A 25,741-nucleotide genomic window follows, 5' to 3' on the forward strand; every position below is an offset into this window, starting at 1 on the left:
TTCAGATAATTTTAAATGCAATGAGGTTTTCTATTTCTCCCAACATTTCAGGTGGCGATTTCCAGATCTTTGCCACAGTCTGGTTTTTTTAAAAAAAGAACTATTTCTCTTCCAGTTCTTTTCACCAGTTAAAACATATCAACTCCTACCTGATAGGTGATTTGGATCTGCTCCAGTCTGCCTACCGGAGCAGCAAGTCTACAGCTGCCATCTCATTGGCTCTTCATTCAACCCTGGAACACCTAGACATGCATCAGGGAGCTCTTTTATCAACTGAAGCTCAGCATTCAATACCATCATACCCTCAAAACTAATCAATAGTCTTCAAATCCTGGGCCTCAATACCTACTTGTGCAACTGGATCCTCCATTTCCTCACTTGCAGACCCAGTCAGTTTGGATTGGCAACAACATCTCCTCCATGAGCTCCATCAGCATAGGTGCACCACAGGACTGTGTGCTTTGTCCACTGCTCTACTCGATTTACACATGACTGTGTAGCTAAGCACAGTTCCAGTGCCACTTTCAAGTTTGCCGACGACACCACTATCTTAGGCAGAATCAAAAAGTGTTGATGATTCAGCATATAGGAGGGACATAGATAATCTGGCTAAGTGGTGCCCTGTCAATGACCTCTTACTCAATGTCAGCAAGACCAAGGAACTGATTATTGACTTCAGAAGGAAGAATCCAGGGGTGCATGTGGCATTCCTCATTGCGGGATCAGAGGCAGAGAGGGTCGGCAACTTTAAATTCCTCAGTGTTATTATTTCAGAGGACCTAGTGGAAAGTATATTGACTGGCTGCATCACAGCCTGGTATGGAAACCCTAATGCCCTTGAATGGAAAATCCTACAGAAAGTAGTGGATATGGCCCAGTCCACCACGGTAAAGCCCAACCCACATGAAAGGTTGTCGCAGAAAAAGAGTATTTATCATCAGGGACTCCCACTGCTGAGGACATGCTTTCCTCTTGCTGCTGCCATCAGGAAGAAGGTACAGAAGCTTCAGGGCTCACACCACCAGGTCCAGGCTCTTGAACCAAAGGGGATAACTTTACTCAATTTGACTTGCCCCATCATTGAAATGTTCCCACAACCTATTGACTCACTTTCAAGGACTGTTCATCTCATATTCTCCATATATTCCTTATTTATTATTATTTGTTTCTTTGCATATTTGCAGTTTGTTGTCTTTTGTTCACTAGTTGAACACTCAAGTTCGTGTGGTCTATCAATGATTCTATTATGGTTATTATTCTACTATGGATTTATTGAGTATGTCTGCAAGAAAGTGAATATCAAGGTTGTATCTGGTGACATACAGTATGTACTTTGATAATAAATTTACTTTGAATAGGTTTCATCATAATATAGTTTAGGACACATCCCCATCCTACAAAGGGAAATAGGTCCTTTCTGTTTATCATCCACGTCTCTGACAGGTTTACACATTTCATTTGTGTCTCCATTTGATCTCCTTTATTACAAAGTAAAATCAACCATACGCTATGCTGTTTCCTTCATAACTAAAAATTTCCAGTCCTGGCAACATCCTTGTAAAACCTCCCTGTACAAAGGTACCTTTGTAGTCTCAACTTTCGTAGTGTGTTGACTAGAACTGTATGCAATGATCAAACTGTGGCCTGCATTGTGTCAACAGTTATTGCAAAGCTTCTATGCTCTGTTATTAAAATAAAGGATGCTTATTCCATTTTAACTACTGTATCTTATGGACTGTCCTTGCTACTTTTTAGGGATTGGTGGACATGCAATCCAAGGTCACGTTTACTCTTTGGTTAGCTACATTTATTGTGTATTGCTTAGCCTTGATGCACCTCTGCAAATGTATTGCCTCACACTTCTCTGGTATTAATTGCAATCACTATCTTTCTGTCCAAATAACAAGAGCATCAATATCCTCTGGCAGCCCGAAACATTCCTCCTCACCATCACTTACTGTATATGGCCCTTGTTTGCATTTATCATCTTGTCTTCATTTGTGTCTAAATCATAAATATTTATTACTGCATCATTTTCATTGGCTTTGTTGTTGTCCGTTCAAAGTTCAATTCGTCGTGTCAAAAGACTTTTCCTTAACAGATACTTCCTAGCTGCCAGTGATCGCTATGCATTTCTCTCTAAATGAAGGTTTACACTGTCCCTTAGAATTGATACCACTTAAAACGAACTGGTAAATAGTCAGTTTATCCCTTCCTGCCTTATTAAACAGCAATGCAATGTCAGTGGCCCTCCAGTCCTTGTGTAGTGGAGGAGTGAATATTGAAAGCCCTTGCTTCTGGCAGCCTAGGATATATTTACTCCAGGCCTACTGATATATCCAGTTTCAAGGCTCAACCAATTAACCTACTGATACACTATGTTTAACCTATACAATATTTCACATTCATTATCTTCCACTACATTTTGCAAAGCAGAAGATGATAATGGAAGTATTCTTTATAAATCATAATTGCATCCTTCATTTCAACATGTATGACCAGTTTGATCTCTATTAGGCTCTGCTTTTTCATTAATTATGCTTTTTATATAAAAAGGTTTTTAGTTTTCATTCTGTTTTACTTTCCAATATATTTAAATAGCTTCTTTTTGATTTGATGATCTTTTGAACCCATCAATCCTCACAGCTGTAATTCTTTCTGTGAATTAGTATTGCTGACTCTCCTTCCCTCTGCTATTCCCTTGCATCTGAAAATCAAGTAACCAGGAATCTTAAGCTGACCTTCTTTAAACCATACTTCAGTACTGTAATAGATTCAATATAATACTAATACGAGAAAATGTGCAGATGCTGGAAATCCAAAGCAACGGATACAAAACGCTGGAGGAATTCAGCACTGATAAAAGGACTCGGCCCACAATGTTCACTGTTCACTCTTTTCCGTAGTTGCTTCCTGGCCTGCTGAGTGCCTCCAGAATATTACACACATGTCTAAGGAGAGATGTGTTGGCCTTGGAGAGGGTCCAGAGAATGATCCTGGGATTGAAAGGTTTAAAGTTTGAAAAGCATTTGATGGCTCTGGGCCCATACTTGATGGAGTTCACAAGGACGAGGGAGGAACCGATTGAAAGCTACTAAATAGTGAAAGGGTAAAATAGAGTGGATGTGGAGAGGACGTTTCCACTAGTAGCAGAGCTCGGATCTGGGGGCACAGTTTCAGAATGAAGTGACATCCCTATAGAACTGAGGTAAGAAGGAACTTCTTCAGGGGGTTGTTGAATCTGGTGAATTTGTTGCCACAAATTGCCATGGACGACAGTTCATATGGTATATTTAAGGCATAAATCGATAGTTTGTTGATTGGTAAGGGGATAAAGGTTATGGGGGAAGGCAGAAGAATGGGGTTGAGAAAAGAGAGAAAAAATAATCGGTCATGATTGAATGGCAGGGCATATGCAATGGATGAAAAGTCTGCTCCCATACCTTATGGTCTTATGATTTATTTATGCCTTCAGCTCAACTGTGCTTTATAATTGAAGTTAATAAAAGAGAATTGTAATGTTGCGGCTACTCTCTACCCAGCTCAAAGCCCAGTAGCTCTTATTAAAGTTGTTTTCCTTCCCAAGTCCAATCCCCTTTCCTTCAGATGTTAATTTGCCCTCAATTCAATCGATTGGAAATTCAGTTTTGCGATGCTGCTTTTTCAGCATTATGCAACTGAAAATTGATTTTTTTTTCCAACCAAGAGTGATACACAATGACAATTATTTCCAGGTCATTTAATGTCGCTCCAGGAACATGACTAGTCACTTCCTGGCGTTAGCCACCCATATGCCTTGGCACACGTTGTTTGGAACTCACCGGAAAACATGGCCTTTCTTACACAGTGTCAGATTGGAACATCTTCAGGTGAGTCAGTTTATATATCTCTATCCTGGGTCGGGGAGATGGCAGTGTTCATTATGCCTACTCTCTCCAGTGCTGAACACCCCAATCTCTAACCATTCCCCACAACCCTGCAATATGCTCAAATTGTTGCCTGACCTAACTTAATCCATTCCCTGCACCCCACAACCTCTCACTGATTACGCTTCCTGGCTCCCCTTCACCTGATGTGCTTCCATTTTCCAGTTCCCTTTGCACTAAGTACTAATTGCCTTCCCTACCACTGGCAACAGTTCTTTCTCAACTCTGAGCAGCACCTTACCAAACACTGAGCTGTGAGGTCTCTGACCTTTCGAACTGGCTTTGGAAGAGCAAAATGTCCTTGGAATGCACTATGGCATGCTTCTAACACGCTCATCATGATGCACTAGAATTTTTAGTTAAATGCTCCTCAATCATCTTTGGTATACTCGGGTTCAAACTTCAACACCAGCTTCTTTCCCCCTTTGTTAAAATGGTATCCATTAAAGTTATTTAGTTAAATTAGAGGATTAAATAACAGAGGTTTGCTTGTAGTCATTGAGTGGTTCAAGCAGAAAGCATAAAATTCGCCTTAATACTTTGCTTAAAATACTAAGTGCAAAGACCAGTTTGGTTTTGCAAATAGCAATGTTTTAAAGCAACTAAAGAAGCCAAAAGAGACTAATAAATATATTCAAAGATATTTTTATATTACAAGTTAACAGAATAAAGATGATTTAGAAATAACGAAAGAGTGCAAACAAACTACAAATAAATTAAGTGTTAACCTGTTAAGTGATTAATAATATGTTTGTTTAATTCACTTCAGTTATGTTTCATTTTGTGAAATGCTGCAGATGGCAAATTAGTTTGCTGAAAACAAAATTAGTGTTGTTCATAGATTTTCTATTTTTAAACTGTATGATGCATTAGACAACACCTTTCTAATGTACAGTTTGAGTTTGTGTCTTTCAATTGTGTCAGGTAATATAATGAATTACTCAGTGAAATTTTCATTGACTTTAAACCTGGAAAGCTTTCAGACAGACTCCAGACCGCCAAGAAGTGTATCTGCAGTAAGCAGACCTTCCTCTCCTTTATTTCAGTCATTCATACTGGCTAGTAGTTCATCATGTGCTGCTTCTGCTACAGCTGCATATTTTATTTATTCATTTTCAGGATGTGGGTGTTGCTCTTAAGACTAGCATATTGCCCATGAGAAGGTGGTGATGGGTTGCTCCCTTGAATTGCTGCAATACTTCTGGGTTAGATGGGGGTTTCAGAGATTTACAGCCAATGACCATTAAGACATAATGAAGGATGGTCCATCCATGATTAACTACGAAGCTTAAGTCTGGTATTAAATTGAAAGAAAAGGGATGCACTGCTAGGAAGATTAGTTATAGGCCAAAAGATTTGGAAAAACTGTAGAAAGCAGCAAAAATGTCCAGGAAGAAATGTGAATCATCTGGGAAGAAGTGCAAAAACAAATGAAGATTGCGGGCACAGTAATGCTGAATAATAGTTCCTTGGAGGATATTGGCAAATGTTTTGTGGCTGTTTTCGGGATAGATCCTGAAACCATTTCGGTAAGAATAGCAAATCCAGGTCAAAAGCAACATGAAATAATCACTGTTACAAGAAAGAGGCACAGCAAACTAATTAGATTAAAGGCTTACTGAACAGCTCTCCTAGACCTGGTGGTTGCAATATACTGTGCTAAAGGAAATGGTTGCAGGACAATAGATACATTGGCCAGATCTTTTCTCACTGCTGCCATCAGAAAGACGGTACAGGACGCTTAGGGCCCACACCACCAGGTTCAGGAACAGTTATTACAACTCAAAGCATCAGGCTCTTGAACCAGAGAGGATAACTTAACCTCACTTGCCCCATCACTGAACTGTTTCCACAACCTATGGACTCACTTTCAAGGAATCTGCATCTCATGTTATTGATATTTATTGATTGATTATTCTTCTTATTATTTTATTTATTTTTTTTATTTTGTATTTGTACAGTTTGTCTTTTGCATACTAGTTGCCCGCCCTGTTGGTGCAGTATTTCAATGATTCTATTATAGTTATCTGATTTATTGAGTATGACCACAAGAAAATGAATTTCAGGGTTGATAATGGTAACATATATGTACTTTGATTATAAATTTACTTTGAACTTTGATCTTGCTTCTCTGCTTTCTGGAAAGACCATGTAACTATGCAACAGTTTCTTCCCCCAAGCCATCAGACTCCTCAATACCCAGAGCCTGGACTGACACCAACCTACTGCCCTCTACTGTGCATATTGTCTTGTTTAGTATTTATTGTAATGCCTGCACTGTTTTGTGCACTTTATGCAGTCCTGGATAGGTCTGTAGTCTAGTGTAGTTTTTGTGTTGTTTTACGTAGTTCAGTGTAGTTTTTGTATTGTTTCATGTAGCACCATGGTCCTGAAAAATGTTGTCTCGTTTTTACTGTGTACTGTACCAGCAGTTATGGTCGAAATGACAATAAAAAGTGGCTTGGCTTGACTTGAGAAGAAAAACACACATTTATTTTCTCAATTTAAGAAAAGAATAAGAGAGAAGGAAGGGAGCTAAGATCTGATCAGTTTGATTAAGTGTTATTGAGAAATGCTTGAATCCATTACCAAGACAAAAAAGAGGATATTTAGAAAATCATAAAAAATCAAGTAGAACTAAGATGGTTTCTTTGAAAGGAAAATCAGGTTGGACAAACTGATTTGAGTATGTAATAAGGGGGATGATTAATGGAAAACATGTAAACATATAAAGTTAGATTTATAAAAGACATTCAGTAAGTTTTCACATAAAATTTTACTGCATTGGGCAAATGCTTACGGTATTAAAGAAAAAAAAATAACAGGACTGAAATATCATCTTGCAGTCAAGATAAAAATGTTTTTTTTTCAGATTGGCACACTGACTATTTGGTTGCTGCGTCAGTTCTGAAATCTCAGCCAGCTACCATCTATTTCGGTAATATGGTTGTGTATTCAAATTTGATGATATAAACATCTGTGGAAATTGAGTCAATCAAAATAAATACATTATCAAAATACATATATCACTTGAAATTAATTTTCCTGTAGCCATTTATCAGAAAATGAAGAAATACAATAGAATTTATGAGAAACTATACATAAAGACTGAAAATCAATGTGCAAAAGAAGACAAATTTGGTAAATATATATAAAATAAAGCGACACACATCAAAGTTGCTGGTGAACGCAGCAGGCCAGGCAGCATCTGTAGGAAGAGGTACAGTCGACGTTTCAGGCCGAGACCCTTCGTCAGGACTAACTGAAGGAAGAGTGAGTAAGAGATTTTAAAGTGGGAGAGGGAGGGGGAGATCCAAAATGATAGGAGGAGGGGGAGAGATGGAGCCAAGAGCTGGAAAGTTGATTGGCAAAAGGGATATGAGAGGATCATGGGACAGGAGGTCCGGGAAGAAAGACAAGTGCGGGGGTGGGAACCCAGAGGATGGGCAAGGGATATAGTGAGAGGGACAGAGGGAGAAAAAGGAGAGTGAGAGAAAGAATGTGTGTATAAAAATAAGTAACAGATGGGGTACGAGGGGGAGGTGGGGCATTAGTGGAAGTTAGAGAAGTCGATGTTAAATCTCTTACTCACTCTTCCTTCAGTTAGTCCTGACGAAGGGTCTCGGCCTGAAACGTCGACTGCACCTCTTCCTAGAGATGCTGCCTGGCCTGCTGCGTTCACCAGCAACTTTGATGTGTGTTGCTTGAATTTCCAGCATCTGCAGAATTCCTGTTGTTTGGGTATAAAATAAAGTGTGTGTGTGTGTGTATATATATTTTTTTCCCTAAGTTTGTTGTCTTTTGCATATAGAGACTTAGGCTCTTGTACCTCCTATCTGACGGTGGTAGCAAGAAGACAGCATGGCTTGGAAGATGGGTGTCATGTGTGACGAGAATACACATAAAATTAAGATGTTTGCTGGCCTGGGTTAGCATCAGTGGCATCAGCAGTTGGTCTGCCACCTGTCCTCAGGGGAAGGAGAGATAAAGAACAATGAAGCAGCATCTGGAGATGTGTAATGAAGGGACGGGAGAGAGAGCTGTCTGGAGCGGCTCCCCCCCTTTGAACCCTGAACTGTTTGAAGTGATGGACAGGCGATACCCCAGCAGGGGGGATAAAAAGGGACAGGTTCGCTAAGGCAGGACACACACGACACCCGAGGTAACGAGACCCTGGAAGTGGTGTGTCTCTCACGAGTCGGTGGGAAGTACCGGACCTTAAACGCACAGGGTGGAAAGGTACGATCAGCGGGAACCCGGTGTGTGTCCACCCTCGCTTGGGTGCCGGGTTCACTGCAGAGGATCGACCGCATCTGGAGGAGGGGTCACAGTCGGTGACCTCAGGTGACATCACAAAGGACCCACCCGGGAGCTGCTGCTTATGAGCAATATCGCCGGTCTGTGAGTGGAAGCCGTTTCTGAATGATCAGTCGTTCCCGTTCTCTCTCTCTCTCCCCCCCCCCCACGTCCATCGCCATGGCAACGATTACTGTGAACTGAACTATTAAATCGAACTGGACTTTTGTGTCACTTTGAAATTGGTCATTTACCCCTAGACAACGGTAGAGCTTGATTGATGCTGTTATCTTAATTCTGTGCACATGTGTGTTTATCATTGCTGAACTGTTGCATTTATTATCCTTTCAATTACTGTGTTGCTTGTTTCTTTAATAAAACTTTCTTAGTTCTAGTAATCCAGACTCCAACTGACTGATCCATTTCTGCTGGTTTGGCAACCCAGTTACGGGGTACGTAACACATGGATGATGCTTTCTTGTGACGGTGCTCACTGGTGAGGATGACTTTGCCTATAATGGACTAGGCTGTATCCACTACTCGCTGTGATCTTTTCTGTTCCGGGCACAGTACCTAGTTAGGATACTCTCCACTATGCATCAGTAGATGTTTCTCAAAGTTTTAGGTGACATACTGAATCTACACAAAGTAGAGGTGCTGTCATGCCTTCTTGGTGACGACACTTGTTTCTTGGTGATGGACAGATGCTTTGACACCAAGGTATTTGAAGCTGCTGACATTCCACCACCAACTCCCAATGAGAACCTTGGCTCATGGACCTCCAGTTTCTTCTTGCTGTGTTCAATAATCACCTCTTTGGTTTTGCTGGCACTGAGTGAGAGGTTGTTATTGTGGCACCATTCAACCAGATTTTCAGTGTTCTCCCTATATGTTGACCTTTGAGTCGGCCAACAACTATGATGTTGTCAGCAGATGTAAACACATCATTGGAGCTGTATCCACACAATCCTGGGTATACAGTGAGTAGAGCAAGGGGCAAAGCACACAGCAATGTGGTGCATCTGTGCTGATGGTGATTGTGGAGGAGATGTTGTTGCCAAACCGTTCTGACTGGGGTCTGCAGATGAAGAAATGGAGGATTCAGTTGCACAGGAAGATATCGAAGCCCAGTCTTAAAACCATAGGACATAGGAGCAGAATTAGGTCATTCAACCCATCAAGTCTACTCCGCTATTCCATCATGGCTGATCCTGGATCCAATTCAATCCCATACACCTACCTTCTTGCCATAACCTTTGATGTCCTGACCAATCAGGAAACGATCAATTTTTGCTTTAAATATTCCCATGGTCTAGGCATCTGTAGCAGAGCATTCCACTGATTCACCACTCTCTGGCTAAAAATAATTCCTTCTTCCCTCTGTTCTAAAGGGATGCCCCTCAATTTTGGGGCTGTGGCCTCTAGTTCTACTATAGGAAACATCCTTTCCACATCCACTTTATCTAATCCTTTCAACATTCAGTAGCTTTCAGTGAGATTTCTCCCCCCCCCCACCATCCTTCTAAATTCAGTAAGCACAAGCCCAAAGCTGCCAATCACTCCTCATATGTTAACCCCTTCATTCATGGAATCATCCTCGTGAATCTCCTCTGGACTCTTTCCAATGACAAAATATCCTTTCTGAGATATGGGGCCCAAAACTCCCAAGTGTGACCTGACTAGTGTCTTATAAAGCTTCATCATTGTCTCCTTGTTTTTATATTCTACTCTAGGTCTTGGAACTTAGTGATGCATTTCAAAAGGATGATAGTGTTGAATGCGGAGCTGTTTTCAATAAAGAGCATCCAGATGTCTGCATCTTTGCCTAGGTGTCCCAGAGCTGACTGAAGTTATGAGGAGAATGCCAAAGATTATACAGTAGATATAGATGGTTTAAGTAGGTGGCCAAAATATAATGCAGGGGATATAGTTACAATGGAGAGACAGAATTGTACTGCTGTGCAGGCAGGGCCCCATTGTACATGGGCACATTTCACGTGTAGTCGAATATTGGCCTTCTTCATAAAGGGGGTGGGAGTGAAAAATAGGGAAGTATTACCCCCTAATCTGCTCCCTGTACACTCATAACTGCATGGCCAATGCCTGTTCTAACCCCATCTACAAGTTTCAGATGATTCCACTGATGTGGGCTGTATCTCCAATAACTGGGTTGGAGTACAGGAAGGAGTTAGAGAGCACAGCGACATGGAGTCATGACAACGACATTTCCCTCAATATCAGCAAAACAAAAAGAGCTGGTTATTGACTTCAGAAAGGGGGCAGTGTACATGTTCTTGTCTACATCAACAATGCTAAGGTGATGAGGGTTGAGAGCTCCAGGTTCCTCAGCGTGAACACCACCACGAGCATGTTCTGTTCCAACCACATTGATGCCACAGCAAAGAAAGCTCATCAACGCCTCTGCAAAAGGAATTTGGCATTTTTCCTTTGACCCTCACCAATTTTTATTGACGCATCATAAAAAAAGCATCCTATCTAGATGTGTCCTGGCGTAGTATGGCAATGACCGCGAGAAACTGCAGAGTTATGGATACTGTTCAGCACATCGTGGAAACTAGCCACCCCTCCAGGGACTCTTTCAACACTTTTCGCTACCTTTGTAAAGCAGCCAGCATAATCAAAGATCCCACCCACTGCAGGCATTTTCTCTTCCACCCCCCCCAAACTGTGCAAAAGATGCAAAAGCCTGAAAGCACATACCATCAGGTTCAAGGACAACTTCTATCACACTGTTATGAGATTATAGAATGTACCTTATTACAGTAAAATGGACGTGACCTTCTGATGTTGTGATCTTGAACACTTCCTCTAAACTCTTAACACTTTATTCTGCACTCTTTTATTGTTTTACTTTGTGTGCTACCTCAGTGCTGTAATGTATTGAATTTGTGTACGGATGGAATGCAAGACAAGTTTTTATTGTACCTCAGTTACATGTGACAATAACAAACCAATTTACATACAGCTCTGCACCGTATCGGTGAAATCCCATTCAAAAGCACCACATAAAATTTTGTTTCCCTTATTTAAAGAAAAATACAATTGGACTGAAGGAGTTCAGAAAAAGTCACTAAATGAAGGGGTTTAGAATGAGGAAAGTTTAAGCAAGTAGGCGCTGTAACCATTGAAGTTTAGAAGAATTAAAGTGATCCTGAATTCTAGGGGAATTGACAAGGTAGGTGCTGAGGATATTTCCCTTTTGGGGGCATCTAGAACTGGGGGCATATTTTAAAAATTATGGATCATCTATTTAGAAAGGAGTTGAGGACGTTTTTATTGGATTGTTCTTATTCTCGGGAATTCTCTACCCAGCTCAAGATGAATCTTTGAATATGTTAATAGCTAAACTAGATGTATTTTGGGTTGCTAGGTGAGTCGACAGTTGTGAATGAGCAGGAAATGGAGTTAAGAAGATCAGATTAGCCATGATCCATTTAATAGCGAAGCAAGCTTGAGGGCAACACTTCCTATTCCTGCTCCTGCTTCTTTCACTGCTGTGAATGTAAGAACGTTTGGTGTTGCTCATAGTCTTTTAAATCACCTTGATAAACTGTATGAAACAAAAACCTGGCCTGCTTATGACTAAAGACTTCAAGAGTGTGTGCAAATAGCAACCCAATTTGAAACGATTAAATATTGATAAAGCAGTTTTACTGTAATCTAATTGTATAATTCAATCCTTCTTGCATCTTCCTTCAAATGACTGCTGCTTTTATTTCTATTTTTAGCTGGTGAATGAACAGCAGGAGAGTCGACCCCTCCTGAGCCCATCAATTGATGATTTTCTACTTGAAGCAAAAGCTGACAGAGTTTCCCGTACAACGACTTCAAATACAGCAGGTGACTATTAGCATAAGTATTACAAAACTAAAGGGATCTCCCTAATAATAATTAAAATTATATTTTCCCAGTGACAATCCAGTATATTGTTTTATTTGAGATCAATATGGTGCAAACAACATAATTAGCCTCTGTTTATGGAAATTAGAATCATATGAATAGTGTGTAATTAGTAGATAATAACCTTGTATATTGATTTCATTAATACTCAATTATTGAAATTTTGTTTATAGAATGCAATCTGACCCTAGGAAAATATGTCTTGTGTAGGCATTATAAATGGAAGCAAGCCATTCAGTCTAACTAATCTGTGTTGGCTTTCATCCTTCATGTGAAAGGAACATAATCTTTCATGAGCCCACACTGTCTTCATATCCCCATTATCTTCATCTACAGATCTGGCCTGTCTTAAATGCCAGCCGGGTATCTGCTTCAGTCACTAAATTTCATATTACTCTAGTTATGAAAGGTGCCAGGAAATTGCTTCTTACTGCGGAGTTTATGGCATTAAAATATCAGTGTGGGTCACCCTAATGGTGATTGTAGAACTTGCATTAAAAGCGAGAGCTTCACATAGGAGATTTACCGAACAGCGTTGCTAGGTTTCACTTTGCCAGAGTGAATCTGATATTTGAAGTTTCAGCTCTGCATTCTTGATTGATGTGTTACAAGTTCCTGTAGCCTTAGTGGAATTTTTTGATGGGTATTAAGAGGCCCAAAAATGTGCAAAATTGCTTTAATTCAGATAAACCCCATCTTCCACAATAGCCTTTTTTTCGGAGTTGCTGAACAGTTCTTTGGCCAAATGCTTTGCCCATATCTCCTCCGGTTATCTTCTTGTTACTAAGCTTTCAATCATTGAAGATTGTCAGAAGATGTCAATTGAGTGGGGTCTCAGGGATCCAGAGTAGGCAGCAATCAATCAATTACTCATTGTAGACTCCATTTGTTCCTGTCCATCAGTTTTGAAAGAATCACTAGAAGTTGCCTGGGATAGAGCATATCACTTATGAGAGGGGCTGGAGGCCTGGGTTGGGTTTGTTTTTCTAGTTGTGGAAGTGGCTTGGATGTGGGAGGCCTTATTATAATGGGCATGATGGGGTTAGATCACAAGAAACTTTTTCCCCAGAGCAAAGTGTCTAAAATCAGAGGGTATACATTTAAGTGAGTATTAGAGGTTTAGAGGGGATTTGAGGATATTTTTCTATTTAAGGATGGTTGGAATACTGGCTGTGAGGGTGCTGGAGACAAACATTTAAATATCTGCAAAATCTCTTGAACTACCAAAGCATAGAAGGCTATGGGTTAAGCACTGGAAACTGTGGTTAATATATTTGGGTATTTGACAGTCGGCATGGAAATGGTTGGTCAAAGGGCCTGAAAGATATTTTCGTGAATTTCATAACCATATAATTAGAACATATATAGATAGAATTGAAATGCTTCCTTTTATGCAATTGATGCAACAGGTGAAATTGGTGGAGATTTCTTAATTTTTTTAAAGTTGTTGCAAATTAATATAGCTGCAAGAGGTTTGTCGTTTTTTTTACAAGGGACACAAGATACCTCATTTAAAATGAGCATCGACATTTAGTTTCACTAGAGACTGCAGATGTTGGAACCTAGAGCAACACGATCTGCTGGAAGAACTCCACCACCCACCACCATACTCCATTCCCCCAGCCCCTCTTCATCCATCTTTCTCCACGTCCTTCTCCTCCTTCCACCAGCTTCACACACAGGTTCTCTCCACCTCAAATCCGACCTTCCATCTGGCTCCAGCCTTCGTTCATATCTTCCTTCTCCTTCAATAATTCCCATTTTCACCTTCTTTACTGATCAGAATCCAGCAATGGTTTAGCTGCTTATCTCCCGCCACTTCACTCTCTCTTCCTCCCACCTTGCTCCATCTCGTAACACACACAAAATGCTGGAGGAACTCAGCAGGTCAGGTACCATCTCAGGAGAGGGATAAATAATCGACATTTTGGGTTCATGATGAAGGGTCTCGACCCAAAATGTCAACTGTTTATTCTCCATAGCCTTACCTGCTGAATTCCTCCAGCATTTTGTGTAGGTTCCTCAATGTTTCCTGCATTGGTAGATTTTCTTGTGTTTATGATTTCCCCATCTGCTGTTATTCTTTTTATCTTTCTCCACTCTCTCTTTGTCTCCATCAATCATTCACCAATCTTTCACACTACCCCTGCTCACCTCCTCAACCTGTCCATCATTCTGCACTCCTCTTCAGTCCACTGATGCCTCAGAGTACATTCTTGTTATTCTCCTCCTCTTGATGTGGGCCAATTTGCCTTTCCACTCTCAGTCCTAATGCAGGGTTTTGACACAAAGCATCAGTAATTTCTTTCTTCCTATAGATACTGCTTGGCCCGTTGAGTTCTTCCAGCAGATGGGGTGTGGCTGACATTTGCTTTGTTATGTGAATAATTGACACTTCATCTTCTTGCAGTTTTTTCCCGTCTGGTTTGTTGCTCACTTTTTTGTTAATGTTCACGTAGAAGCAGGAGTGAGATGCCCCTCATACCTGCTCCTCCATTCAATGAATGTGTGACAACTCTTTTACCTCAGTGCCACTTTCCTCTAGTAACCCCATAATACCCCAAAATCTTTTCAATCTCAGCCACTGAACCTCCTGGTAGAATTCTATAACCCTACAGGTGGAGAATTACCATCCTACTTTAAGGAAAATTATGCTTTAAAGTAAACTAAATTAACCTCGGTGTTTACTTAATCCATTGGCAAAAGTAGACAGTTATTGAATTTAGTTAATAATTTTCAGGTGAAGTTTAATTTCTAATTCAAATACACCTACTGTTTGCTGCAATGCAGCCCAACTAAAATGCACTAAAAAAACTCAGTATTTATGTTATGACATCAATTTTTTTTAAAGTTTGTCATTAATAGGAAATTAACAATCAAATGAGAATTACTTCAGCGCTGGACAACATACAGCAGATGACATTTATATCAAAGTAATTGTAACCTTAGGTACTAAGATGGATGTATAAATGTTTACACACAGGTTTATATAATTACATATAAATAAAGTGGCATAGAGATTAAGTTTTTTTGACTAGTATACAGAGATCGGGTTTATTGCTCCAGAGACAGAAATTGAAATGCACCTTGTTGGGAAATTACTTAAGCAAGTCTGGAATTAAAATGTATGTTCAATGTAAAAATATATAGTATTTCCTTACTGATATTATTCAAGAAAATTAATTGAAATACCCTTAATCCCATCAACCAGGATGCTCAAACAGGGTTGACTCTCAATTGCCGGGTAAAATGGTCTAGCAAGTTATTAGTTCACGCGCCATTCAGAGATGTAGTTCAAATGCCTTGCCAATGACCACATTTAACATAATATCTTGCAGAAAACATTCAGGATTCAGGTGTGGGCTCATACCAGACAAATAACGTTTGTGAAACAAGTGCTAGGGCAATGGTCACTGAAAGTGTGACTGGCTGCCTTTGATATTCAGTGACATTATCCTCACTGAATCCTCCACTACCAACACCACTGACAGAAACTCAAATGGAGCAAGTCAGCTGTTGTGAATGATTCTTCTGACAACCTCAACAGTTAGCACAAGGCACAAATCATAAGCTGGAAAGCTGGATCAATTGCCTCCATGAGCCATTCCAAAATAACTCAAAGAGTTCAACATCGTACAAGACAAAGTAACCCACTTGATTGGTACACCATCCACCGTGCTGAACAGTCAGTCCCTCCAGCACCGGTGCCAAGTGGACGCGGTGTATACCATGCACTAAATGTCACGTGGTTACTCACTTCTGCTAGTCCAACCACACCTCCCAAATACACAACCTGTAACTCCAAGGACAGGGTCTTCAGGCACCATCATCTGCACATTCCCCTGCCAAGCACACCCATTTCTGACTTGGAAATAATAACTTGTGTATTATCGCTTGATCTGAATCCTAGAACTCTCTGCCAAACAGCAACGGTGGGAGCGCGATCACCAGAAAGATAACAAGGACCATTTTGGCTGGACAGTAAACGCTAGCATTGCCATGGTGTACAGGTTCAGAAAAAAAAATTCACTAAAAGAAGGAAGTATGAGCTGAGATCATTGAGTGATCTGTGTAAGATGATTCAGTTCCCTTGCTCTGTCTCTTTATTATTTTTCCCTGAATTATTTGTCCACTTTTTCCAGCACTCTTTCAAGAATTGCATTCTAGATAATTAATCGCTGCATGAAAACACTTATCCTTATGTTTCCTAAGTTTAGTTGATCATTTTAGTATATCGCTCTCCAGTGTTTGCCCTTTCTGACAGTGGGTAAATGACTCTATTTGCTATTTAGGCAATGATCTTGAACATATCAATCAAATTTCCTCTCAACCTTATCTGCATTAAATAGCACTGCGTCATCTTCACCAGTCTGTTTGTGTTACAGAATTCCCACAACCCTGGAACTATTTGAGTAAACCTTTTCTGAACCTTACTTGAGGTCTTAACATCTGTCCTATTGTGTCCAAAATTTGCACACAAGCTGGTCAAGGTGGTGTTTTTCAGAACACTGATGTAGTAGCAAGCAGCAGGCAAGAACTCTCCTGTTGCAAGGAATCATGACAATGATCTCCCCAGGCAAGATGGTGGAGATGTGTGAGGTTGTATTAACGATCAGATTAGTGGCAAATGTTCTGGTGATTTATAGTCTCTGATTCTGTTGCTCATCAAAGAGATCTTGCTTGTACCCACCATGGGCAGATAAGGTCTTGGGTAACCTTGTGCACTCTCGCATGTGTTCCGAGAGCTACCTGTGATGTCTCTGATGCCTGCTGTTCATAAGCACGCCATTCAGCAAGTGAAGTATTAGGTGTGGTCAGTTTGAAGTGCATAAAAGTAGGTGGACATACAGGAAGGCTCATTATTGAACATGAGCAGTGTTCAGAGGAAGCAGTGCTTTTGGAACCGTCTATCAAAGGATGCAGGTCAGGTGTTAAGCCTTTAACTGGAACAATCTCAGGCAAGATGGGCTGAATGAAAGCATTCATTTTGAGAGGACTAGAATATAAAGACAAAGAAGTAATACTGGGGCTTTATGAGGTATTGGTCAGACCAGCAATTTTGGGTCCCTTATCTAAGATGGGTTGTGCTGGCATTGGAGAGAATAAAGAGAAGGTTCACGAGAACAATCGTGAAAATGAAAAGGTTAATGTATGAGGAGCATTTGATGGCTCTGAACCTGCACTCATTGGAGTTTAAAAGAATGGGGGGGGGGTCTCATTGAAACCTAACAAATATTGAAAGGCCTTGATAGAGTGGGTGTGCTTCTGTGAGTACAACTTCACACACGTCTTCATTGCTTTGCCAGTGGTGATTAGGGACGAGGCTACTCTTGTCCTTCTCATTCCAGGCTACAGATCTCTGTCACACAGTGATACCTGCTGCTGCATCAGGGGGCTCACTCAAATGTTGTACTTGGAGAGAGGACAATATCTGCCCTTTCTTTCAGCCCACTGCAGCAGTAGAGCCAATTGCAGGCACGGAGACCATGCCCATGTCCTTGCACAGACAATGCTGGAATTGCTACTAACAACACCTGGAGAGTCTTGCTGGTTCCCCAATACAAGGAACATGGCAGATCCAATGTCACCAGCCTGTTTGTGGTCTGCCTACCTCTGGGAAGACTCTTTCCTTTGACCTCCCAGAACCGCAACATCCTCTCGTTCGTGGTACCCTCCCTGGAGCCTGGAAGGATGTTGCTTGTATGTGAATTTAAAAGCTGGTTGCAAACGTAATAACAACAGCAGAATCGTGCAGTGCTTCAGTGGAGAATGGCTCACTTAAACCAATAAAGACAGTTTCATTGTAAAAGCCTGACAATGTTTTTTTGTGAAGCTAGCATTTAAAGTTTCTTGCTCAATACAAATCTTATAAATAGTTCAGATTAGCTCTGATAGTGGCTTTAAAAAATGTATGGATTAATTTCTAGGTCCAGGTTGCTCTGATATTTATCAACATGAAAGACCCCCCCCCCCACCCCCGATTGATTTGCAGAATTTAAAGGATTTAGGCATCTTTACTGTTTCCAATCCTCTTGGCAATTTGGGACATGCATGAGGAGCAGTGTCATAGGAGGAAGGTTTGTCACTTAGCAAAGCCTGATGTTCAGAAAAATGAATATTAGATTTTCATCCTTTTGCAGGCGGCTCTTGACTGCATGTCTGAATTCAAAATAATTTTATTATCAAAGTACGTATATGTCAACATTTATACTACCATTTTCTTGCAGGCATTCACAATAGAACAGAAATGTAATGGAATCAATGAAAAACTACGCACAAAGACTGACGAACAACCAATGTGCAAAAAAAAAACTACAAATTTAAAAAATGTAAATAAATAAGTAATACTGAGAATGTGAGTTGTAGAGGCCTTGAAAGAGAGTCCATAGTTTGTGGAATCAGTTCAGATTTGAGGTGAGTGAGGTTTTCCACACTGGTTCAGGAGCCTGAAGGTTGAAGAAGTAATACTGTTCGGAACTGCCACATTCACTCCCTGCGAGTGCTCTTTGTGTGTGATCTTGCCTAACACAAGGTGACAAGGATGTGGTGTCCTGGAACCAGACGTGACACGTTAATTATGTTGTGCTCTATATATTTGAGCCACCAGACTAAACCACAGCTGCTGGGAGATTAAAAGCTTTCCCCAGATGATCTGACTCTTTACCTACGTACACCACCAAGACGTGACTTTGAAAATTGTGCTACAACTTGCTTGAAGCAACGCTTTCACTGCCAATGATGATGCAGAGGAACCATGCAATGTATAGTAACACATGGCTCCAAATTCATTATTGTCTGCATTCATGGAAGCTTGTTCCTTCCCAGAAATAATAGTCATAGAGACAACCAGCATAGAAACAGACCCTTTGACACAACTCATCCATGCAAAGCAAGGTTTCCATTCAAGACAGTCCCCTTTGCCTGTATTTCAAAGTTTAAATTAAATTCCATATCAAAGTACGTAAATATGACCATATAGAACGTATACAGTACGTATATAGAATCGATGAAAAACTACACACAATCTGAAAAACAACCATCTTTGGCTCAGGTCTGATATTCTCAATGCTCACTTTAAATACAGTAGATTCTGCAGATGCTGGAAATCTTCAGCAACACACAAAATGCAGGAGGAACTCAGTAAGTCAGACCCGATCCTAATGAAGGGTTTTGTCCGGAAATGTTGACTGTTTATTCCCCTCCATGCTGCCAGACCTGCTGGGTTCATCCGGCACTTTTTGTGTGTTGCTCTATGCTCATTTAAGGTCTTGGTAGTCATGGTGATGAGACCAGAAGCAGGCCTATCGTTGCCAATTAGCACAGTTCTCCTGAGGCCTTTGACATTTATCTTGTGCATTGTTAATTAACTATCCACTGAGGTCCATTGACTTGCAACTGAATTTCAGCTCAAGGCCCTATCTTTTCTCTAACACCTTAAAGCAAAATGCTGATGTCTGCAATTAAAGCTTCAAGTTTCAGTGTGTAGTTCAAGAAATCAACTAAGCAAAAGGCACCTACTCATGCAACTTAAAGATCAGTCCATTTGATGGATTTGGAACTCAAAATTTTTGTTTACAATAAACAACATTGCCTTTGACTGAGGTCTAATGGTCTCATTCCTAAAATATTCCTTTGTTCAATTAAGGCCTCAGTTACCATGGTTGTGGTACCAAGAGCAGCTCATCATTTCCTCTAGCCACGTTACTTCAGAAGCCTTCTGTGCCCCTTATTTCACGCTCAGTTAATTAACTATCCCCATGGCCTGCATGTAAAACAACAGGTTTACGTCATTGCCAGCTTGTTATTATATGCTTTGTGAACATGTGCATTGTCGTCAGGGAGACGGCCTTGGGGGATACTGTAAAGTTATTCCCCGCTGTCATGGTGACCATCCTGGAGCTAACTTCATTGTCTCTAAATATACTAACGCAAATCCTTTGATGCACTTGTGGCTTCCTGTGATGATGGAATTAATCCTAAATAGATGTTCTGGTTTCTTATCCTGGTATTACTGAGTGGAAACTAGATCAAACCACTTTGACAGAGCAGAAGTACGCTTCTATCTTGCAATATTCTTTCTCTTATACAAGTTAATGCTGCAAGCTGTTTCCTCATGTGTGACATAAACATGGAGAGTTTCTTTCTGGCTTTCCTCTGTTGCTGATCATCCAAGTGCTTGTGAACCACTTGCAAGTGTAAGCTAATGTCAGGTCAGCAACCTGACCTTTGTACTTATGAAAAGGTGAAGAACAAAAAGCATCTGCCCTTTTCACCCCTTGCCCTTTGTGTAACCTTACCTGCCCTAATACACCCGCAGAGGCTGCAGCATGGCAGTGGAAAGCCTCTTGCTTTCAGCAGGTGTTCTCCTGGAAGGTTTCCATGAGCTGGGCTGAATGACCTGGTTTCTGAACTGGGGCATCTCGCTGTGGGCAGGAGTTATTTCCTGGCTGGCAGAATGACAGCAGCAAGAAGGTGGGTGGATTAGAGGTGGTGAGATACAAATGCCGTGATCCTGAGAGTTAGCAGCAGAGTCGTGCCCCTAAGAGTTGCTGCCTTATGCCCAGCAATCCTTTAAGTTGGAGAATAGTTGTGATGGCACCCTCAAACTCAGTTCTGAAGACTTGCATCTGGCTGCCGTCGATGGCAGCAGTCTGAGCTTCTATTGCAAAGCCCAGGTTTTGGATGGATTCTGCTTTTGCTGCAGTGTGATATCTGAAGAATCAGTCGGTGAGCATTGTGTGACGCTTGAGTTAAAATACGCTGGCCATCACTTCCATGCTGGAAAAGATGAGCTATAGATTTTGCAGAAAACCTTGCCCAGGGTTGTTGATGGATTCCTTTTTATTCTGTTACATCACACATTTGTTTAAAGCACTTTCATGTCTCCATTCGCATTTAATTCCTCATCTGAGTCTGCTTAACCTGTGTGTGGCTGCTAACTGCTACCATCTGGTCTGCTCTTTCACTTTGCCCAGGCTATAAACTCTCATACCTGGTGACTCCTCGCATGTAGTTCTCACCAAGATGTTAACCTCTGTGTGTACAATGTGACTTTCTGCACTGGTGACTGTAAATGAACAAAAGACTGCAAGTCACTAGGATTATTTATGGAAGGGGTGTGGAAGAAAGAAATTAATTTGTGTACTTCAACCTTTAAACTGAGAGATGTTGGGAGCATTACTGTCGAATTGCATTGCCTCATTTTTTTTTTGTTTTGCTGCATGGTCTCTGGAATGCCTGCTGCTGTTAGGATTCATTACACTCGTTCAGCTGATTCACTTTGCATGTCTCCCATCCATTAGTTGCTACTGGCACAGCTTTTGTGCCCCCAGTGCTTGAAGTGAACAGTTAATGAGTATCATTGCCATGCATTTTGAATGATGTGTATGCCGTGGTGAAGTATGTGCAAGATAATGAAGTTAGTTCCAGGATGGTCTCCATGACTCCAGAGTGTTCCCTAAGGCTGTCTCCAAGATAACAATGCACGTGTTCACAACGCATACAACAGGATGTGAAGCTTCGAACAATGGCATTGAGGGTGAGGTTAGGCAGATTAGGATGAAGTTCCATTCCTAATTGACTATAAATGTTGATGTGTTCAGTGTCATCCGTGTGAAATCATTAGATTTTTGTCAGTATAACATCTCAGTTAAAAGAACATGGTAACACACATAAAAGTTGCTGGTGAACGCAGCAGGCCAGGCAGCATCTCTAGGAAGAGGTGCAGTCGACGTTTCAGGCCGAGACCCTTCGTCGGGACTCCTGACGAAGGGTCTCGGCCTGAAACGTCGACTGCACCTCTTCCTAGAGTTGCTGCCTGGCCTGCTGCGTTCACCAGCAACTTTTATGTGTGTTGCTTGAATTTCCAGCATCTGCAGAATTTCTGTTGTTTGCGTTTTTAAAAGAACATGGTGACAGGATTGGTAATAAGTCAAGTGGCCTCTTCAACGAGTTCTGCCATTCAACTAGATCATGGCTGATCTGTTCTTGGCTTCAACATAACATTCTTACCTTTTCTCTGTAATCATTCAAAGCTCTTTTGATCTCAACTCTATAGAATCACACTCTTTGAGAGAAAGAATGCCTCCTTATTCTTAAATGAGTGATTTCTTAGGACAAGGCTACATACCCAACAGAAGATTTTCTCCTACCACAGAAAACAGCCCCTCTGTATTTACTCTCTCTAAATGTCATGAAGTTGCATGTTTCAATATCAGTTCAAATGCTATAAAATGTAAGATGTTTAATCTTCATTGGATAACTTCTTAATTTCTGGAGTTGATCTGGTTAACTTTATCTACGTTACCTCCAAGAGAAGCATACACTGCCTTAAGCAAGGAGACCACAGCGAATCAATGTACTGTACTCAATGGTGCAGGACACAGGTAGCTGGGTGACCGTCAGGAGGGAGAGATGGTTACAGGCAGCCAGTGCAGCATAACTCTTTGGCCATTCCCTTTAAAAACAGGTATATCGCTTTGGATACTGTCAGGATGAAGGCCACAGCACTCAGGTCTCTGGCACTGAGTATGAAGCTGTGGCTCAAAAGAGAGGTGGGGGGTGGGGGTTGCAGAAGAGGCCAGCAGTAGTGATAAGGGATTGATTGGTTAGGGGAACAGAAGGATAGTCATAGTCATAGTCATAGTCATACTTTATTGATCCCGGGGGAAATTGGTTTTCATTACAGTTGCACCATAAATAATTAAATAGTAATAAAACCATAAATAATTAAATAGTAATATGTAAATTATGCCAGAAATTAAGTCCAGGACCAGCCTATTGGCTCAGGGTGTCTGATCCTCCAAGGGAGGAGTTGTAAAGTTTGATGGCCACAGGCAGGAATGACTTCCTATGACGCTCTGTGTTGCATCTCAGTGGAATGAGTCTCTGGCTGAATGTACTCCCGTGCCCAACCAGTACATTATATAGTGGATGGGAGACATTGACCAAGATGGCATGCAACTTGGACAGCATCTTCTTTTCAGACACCACCGTCAGAGAGTCCAGTTCCATCCCCGCAATATCACTGGCCTTACGAATGTGTTTGTTGATTCTGTTGGTGTCTGCTACCCTCAGCCTGCTGCCCCAGCACACAACAGCAAACATGATCACACTGGCCACCACAGACTCGCAGAACATTCTCAGCATCGTCTGACAGGTATTAAAGGACCTCAGTCTCCTCAGGCAATAGAGACGGCTCTGACCCTTCTTGTAGACAGCCTCAGTGTTCTTTGACCAGTCCAGTTTGTTGTCAATTCTTATCCCAGAAGCTTCTGTGGTCAAGAACAGGACTCCCGATTTCTTACTATCTCTTCTTCCAGTTAGTCCTGACGAAGGGTCTCGGCCCGAAACGTCAACTGTACCTCTTCCTATAGATGCTGCCTGGCCTGCTGCGTTCACCAGCATTTTTTGTGGGTGTTTCCTGAATGGTTTGTTGCCTCTTGGGTGCCAGGGTCAGGGACATTTCAGATCACGTCTACAACATTCTTAAGTGGGTGGTTGAGGAGCCAGAGGTTGTGGTCCACGCTGGTACCAATGACATGAGTAGGAGGAATGATGAGATCAGGGAGACAGGATCTCTGGATTGCTACTCATGACATGTGCTACTGAGGGCAGAAATAGGACGGTCATGCAGTTTAACACGTGACTAAGGAGTTGGTGCAGGAGGGACGGCTTCAGGTTTTTGGATTATCAGCCTCCCTTCGAGGGAAGGTGGGACCTATACAGGAAGGGAACGAGTATCCTAGCAGGAAGGTTTGCTAGTGTTGTACGAGTTTTTTTTGGGGGGGGGGCGGTTAAACTAGAGTTGCAGGGGAATGGGAAATAGTGCCTGACAGGTTGTGGAGAAGATGTTGTTAAGGATGAAAGGTTGAGCATGGTGAGACTGGAGTTCAAGCTGTGTATATTTCAATGCAAGGGGTATTGTTGAAAGGGTGGATAGCTAAGGCACTGATCAGCATGTGGAATTATGACATTATAGCCATTAGTGAGACTTGGTTACAGGAGGGGCAGGGCAGGACTGGCAGCTCAGTGTTCCGGGGTTCCATTGTTTTAGGCATGATAGAGCAGGCGGGATTAAAAAGGGGAGGGGTGGCATTACTCGTCAGTGAAAGTGTCAGGGCAGTGCTTAGTCAGGACAGACTGGAGAGGTTATATGAGTAGGGAGATAATAAGAAAGATATGACCACATTAATGGGTTATTGGACCACCCGACAGGGATTTAGCAGAGCAAATTTGTAGAGAGATCGCAGACTGTTGTAAGAAATGTAAGACTGTGATAGGTGATTTTAACTTTCCACATATTGACAAGAGCTCCCATACTGGAAAAGGGCTGGATGGGAAAGAGTTTGTCAAATGTGTTCAGGAAAGTTTCCTTAATCAGTGTACAGAACTTTTAACTAGAGAGTGTGATACTAGATCTCTTATTAGGGAATGAGACAGGGCAGTTGATAGAAGTTTGTGCAGGGGAGCACTTTGCATCTAGTCATTGTAAATGCCATTAGTTTCAAGGTAATTATGGAAAAGGCTATGTGTGGTCTTTTCGGTTGAGATTCTAAATTAGAGAAAGGCCTATTTCGATGGTATCAGAAAGGATCTGGGAAGTGTGGACTGGGACAGGTTGTTTTCCGGCAAGGATGTACTTGGTTAGTGGGAGGCTGTCAAAAGTGAAATTTTGACAGTATAACGCAAGGATAACAGGTTTAGAGAACCTTGGTTTTTGAGAGATATTGAGGCACTGGTTAAGAAAAAGAAGGTGCAAAACAGGTCTAGGCCAGTAGGAACAAATGAGATAATTGAGTATAAGAAATGCAAGAGAACACTTTAGAAGGAAATCAGGAGGGCTAAGGAAGGCATGAGGTTGCTCTAGCAGACAAGGTAAAGAGAGCAAAAGACAAAAATAGTCTTCTGAGAGATCAGAGTAGTAATCTATTCATGGGGGGGAGATCGTAAATGAATTTTTTCCATCTGTATTTACTTGGGAGATTGACTCGGGAGATCCCCTGGGCCTGACAAGGAGTTCCCTCGGACCCTATGGGAGGCTAGTGCAAAAATTGCAGGGGCCCCAGCGGAGATATTTAAAACATCCTTAGCAACAGGTGAGGTTGCCGAAGGATTGGAGGATAGCTAATGCTCTGTTGTTTGAAAAAGGCTGTAAGAATAAGCCAGGAAATTATGAGCATGTGAGCTTGACATCAGTAGCGGGAAAGTTATTGCAAGGTTTTTGAAGGATATGTAAGTATATGTATAGACAGAGGCTGATTAGGAATAGTCAACATGGCTTTGAGAGTGGTAAGTCATCTCTATCCCGTCTTATAGAGTTTTTTTTCAAGGAAGTTACAAGGAAAGATGAAGGCAAGACAGTGAAAATCTGATAGGACATTGGCTTCCCAGAAGAAGCCAGAGAGTGGTTATAGATGGTCGTCTCTCTGACTGGAGGCCTGTGACTAGTGTTGTGCCACAGAGATCAGTGCTGGGTCCCTTCTTTGTCATCCCTATGAACCGTTTGTGGATGGTAATGTGGTAAATTGGATCAGCAAATTTGCAGATGACACCAAGATCTGGGGTATAGTGGACAGCAAGGAAGTTGCAGCATGATC

At 41.4% G+C, this 25,741-nt stretch overlaps 1 protein-coding gene across 4 annotated transcripts in view; it reads left to right on the forward strand.

Moving 5' to 3' along the window:
• The window catches only part of pex5la (peroxisomal biogenesis factor 5-like a), a 178,671-nt gene that overhangs the window by 99,267 nt on the left and 53,663 nt on the right, over positions 1-25,741 (forward strand). For 3 of the 4 annotated variants that reach the window (XM_063045753.1, XM_063045757.1, XM_063045755.1), the window contains one exon: positions 11,972-12,083. In XM_063045753.1, the coding sequence (XP_062901823.1) occupies positions 11,972-12,083 (112 nt within the window). Of the gene's footprint in view, positions 1-3,734; positions 3,870-11,971; positions 12,084-25,741 lie in introns of all 4 variants that reach the window. The other variant, XM_063045754.1, reaches the window with a different exon arrangement.

Source organism: Mobula hypostoma, chromosome 4, assembly GCF_963921235.1.
Source record: "Mobula hypostoma chromosome 4, sMobHyp1.1, whole genome shotgun sequence".
In the NCBI taxonomy this organism is placed as follows: Eukaryota; Metazoa; Chordata; class Chondrichthyes; order Myliobatiformes; family Myliobatidae; genus Mobula; species Mobula hypostoma.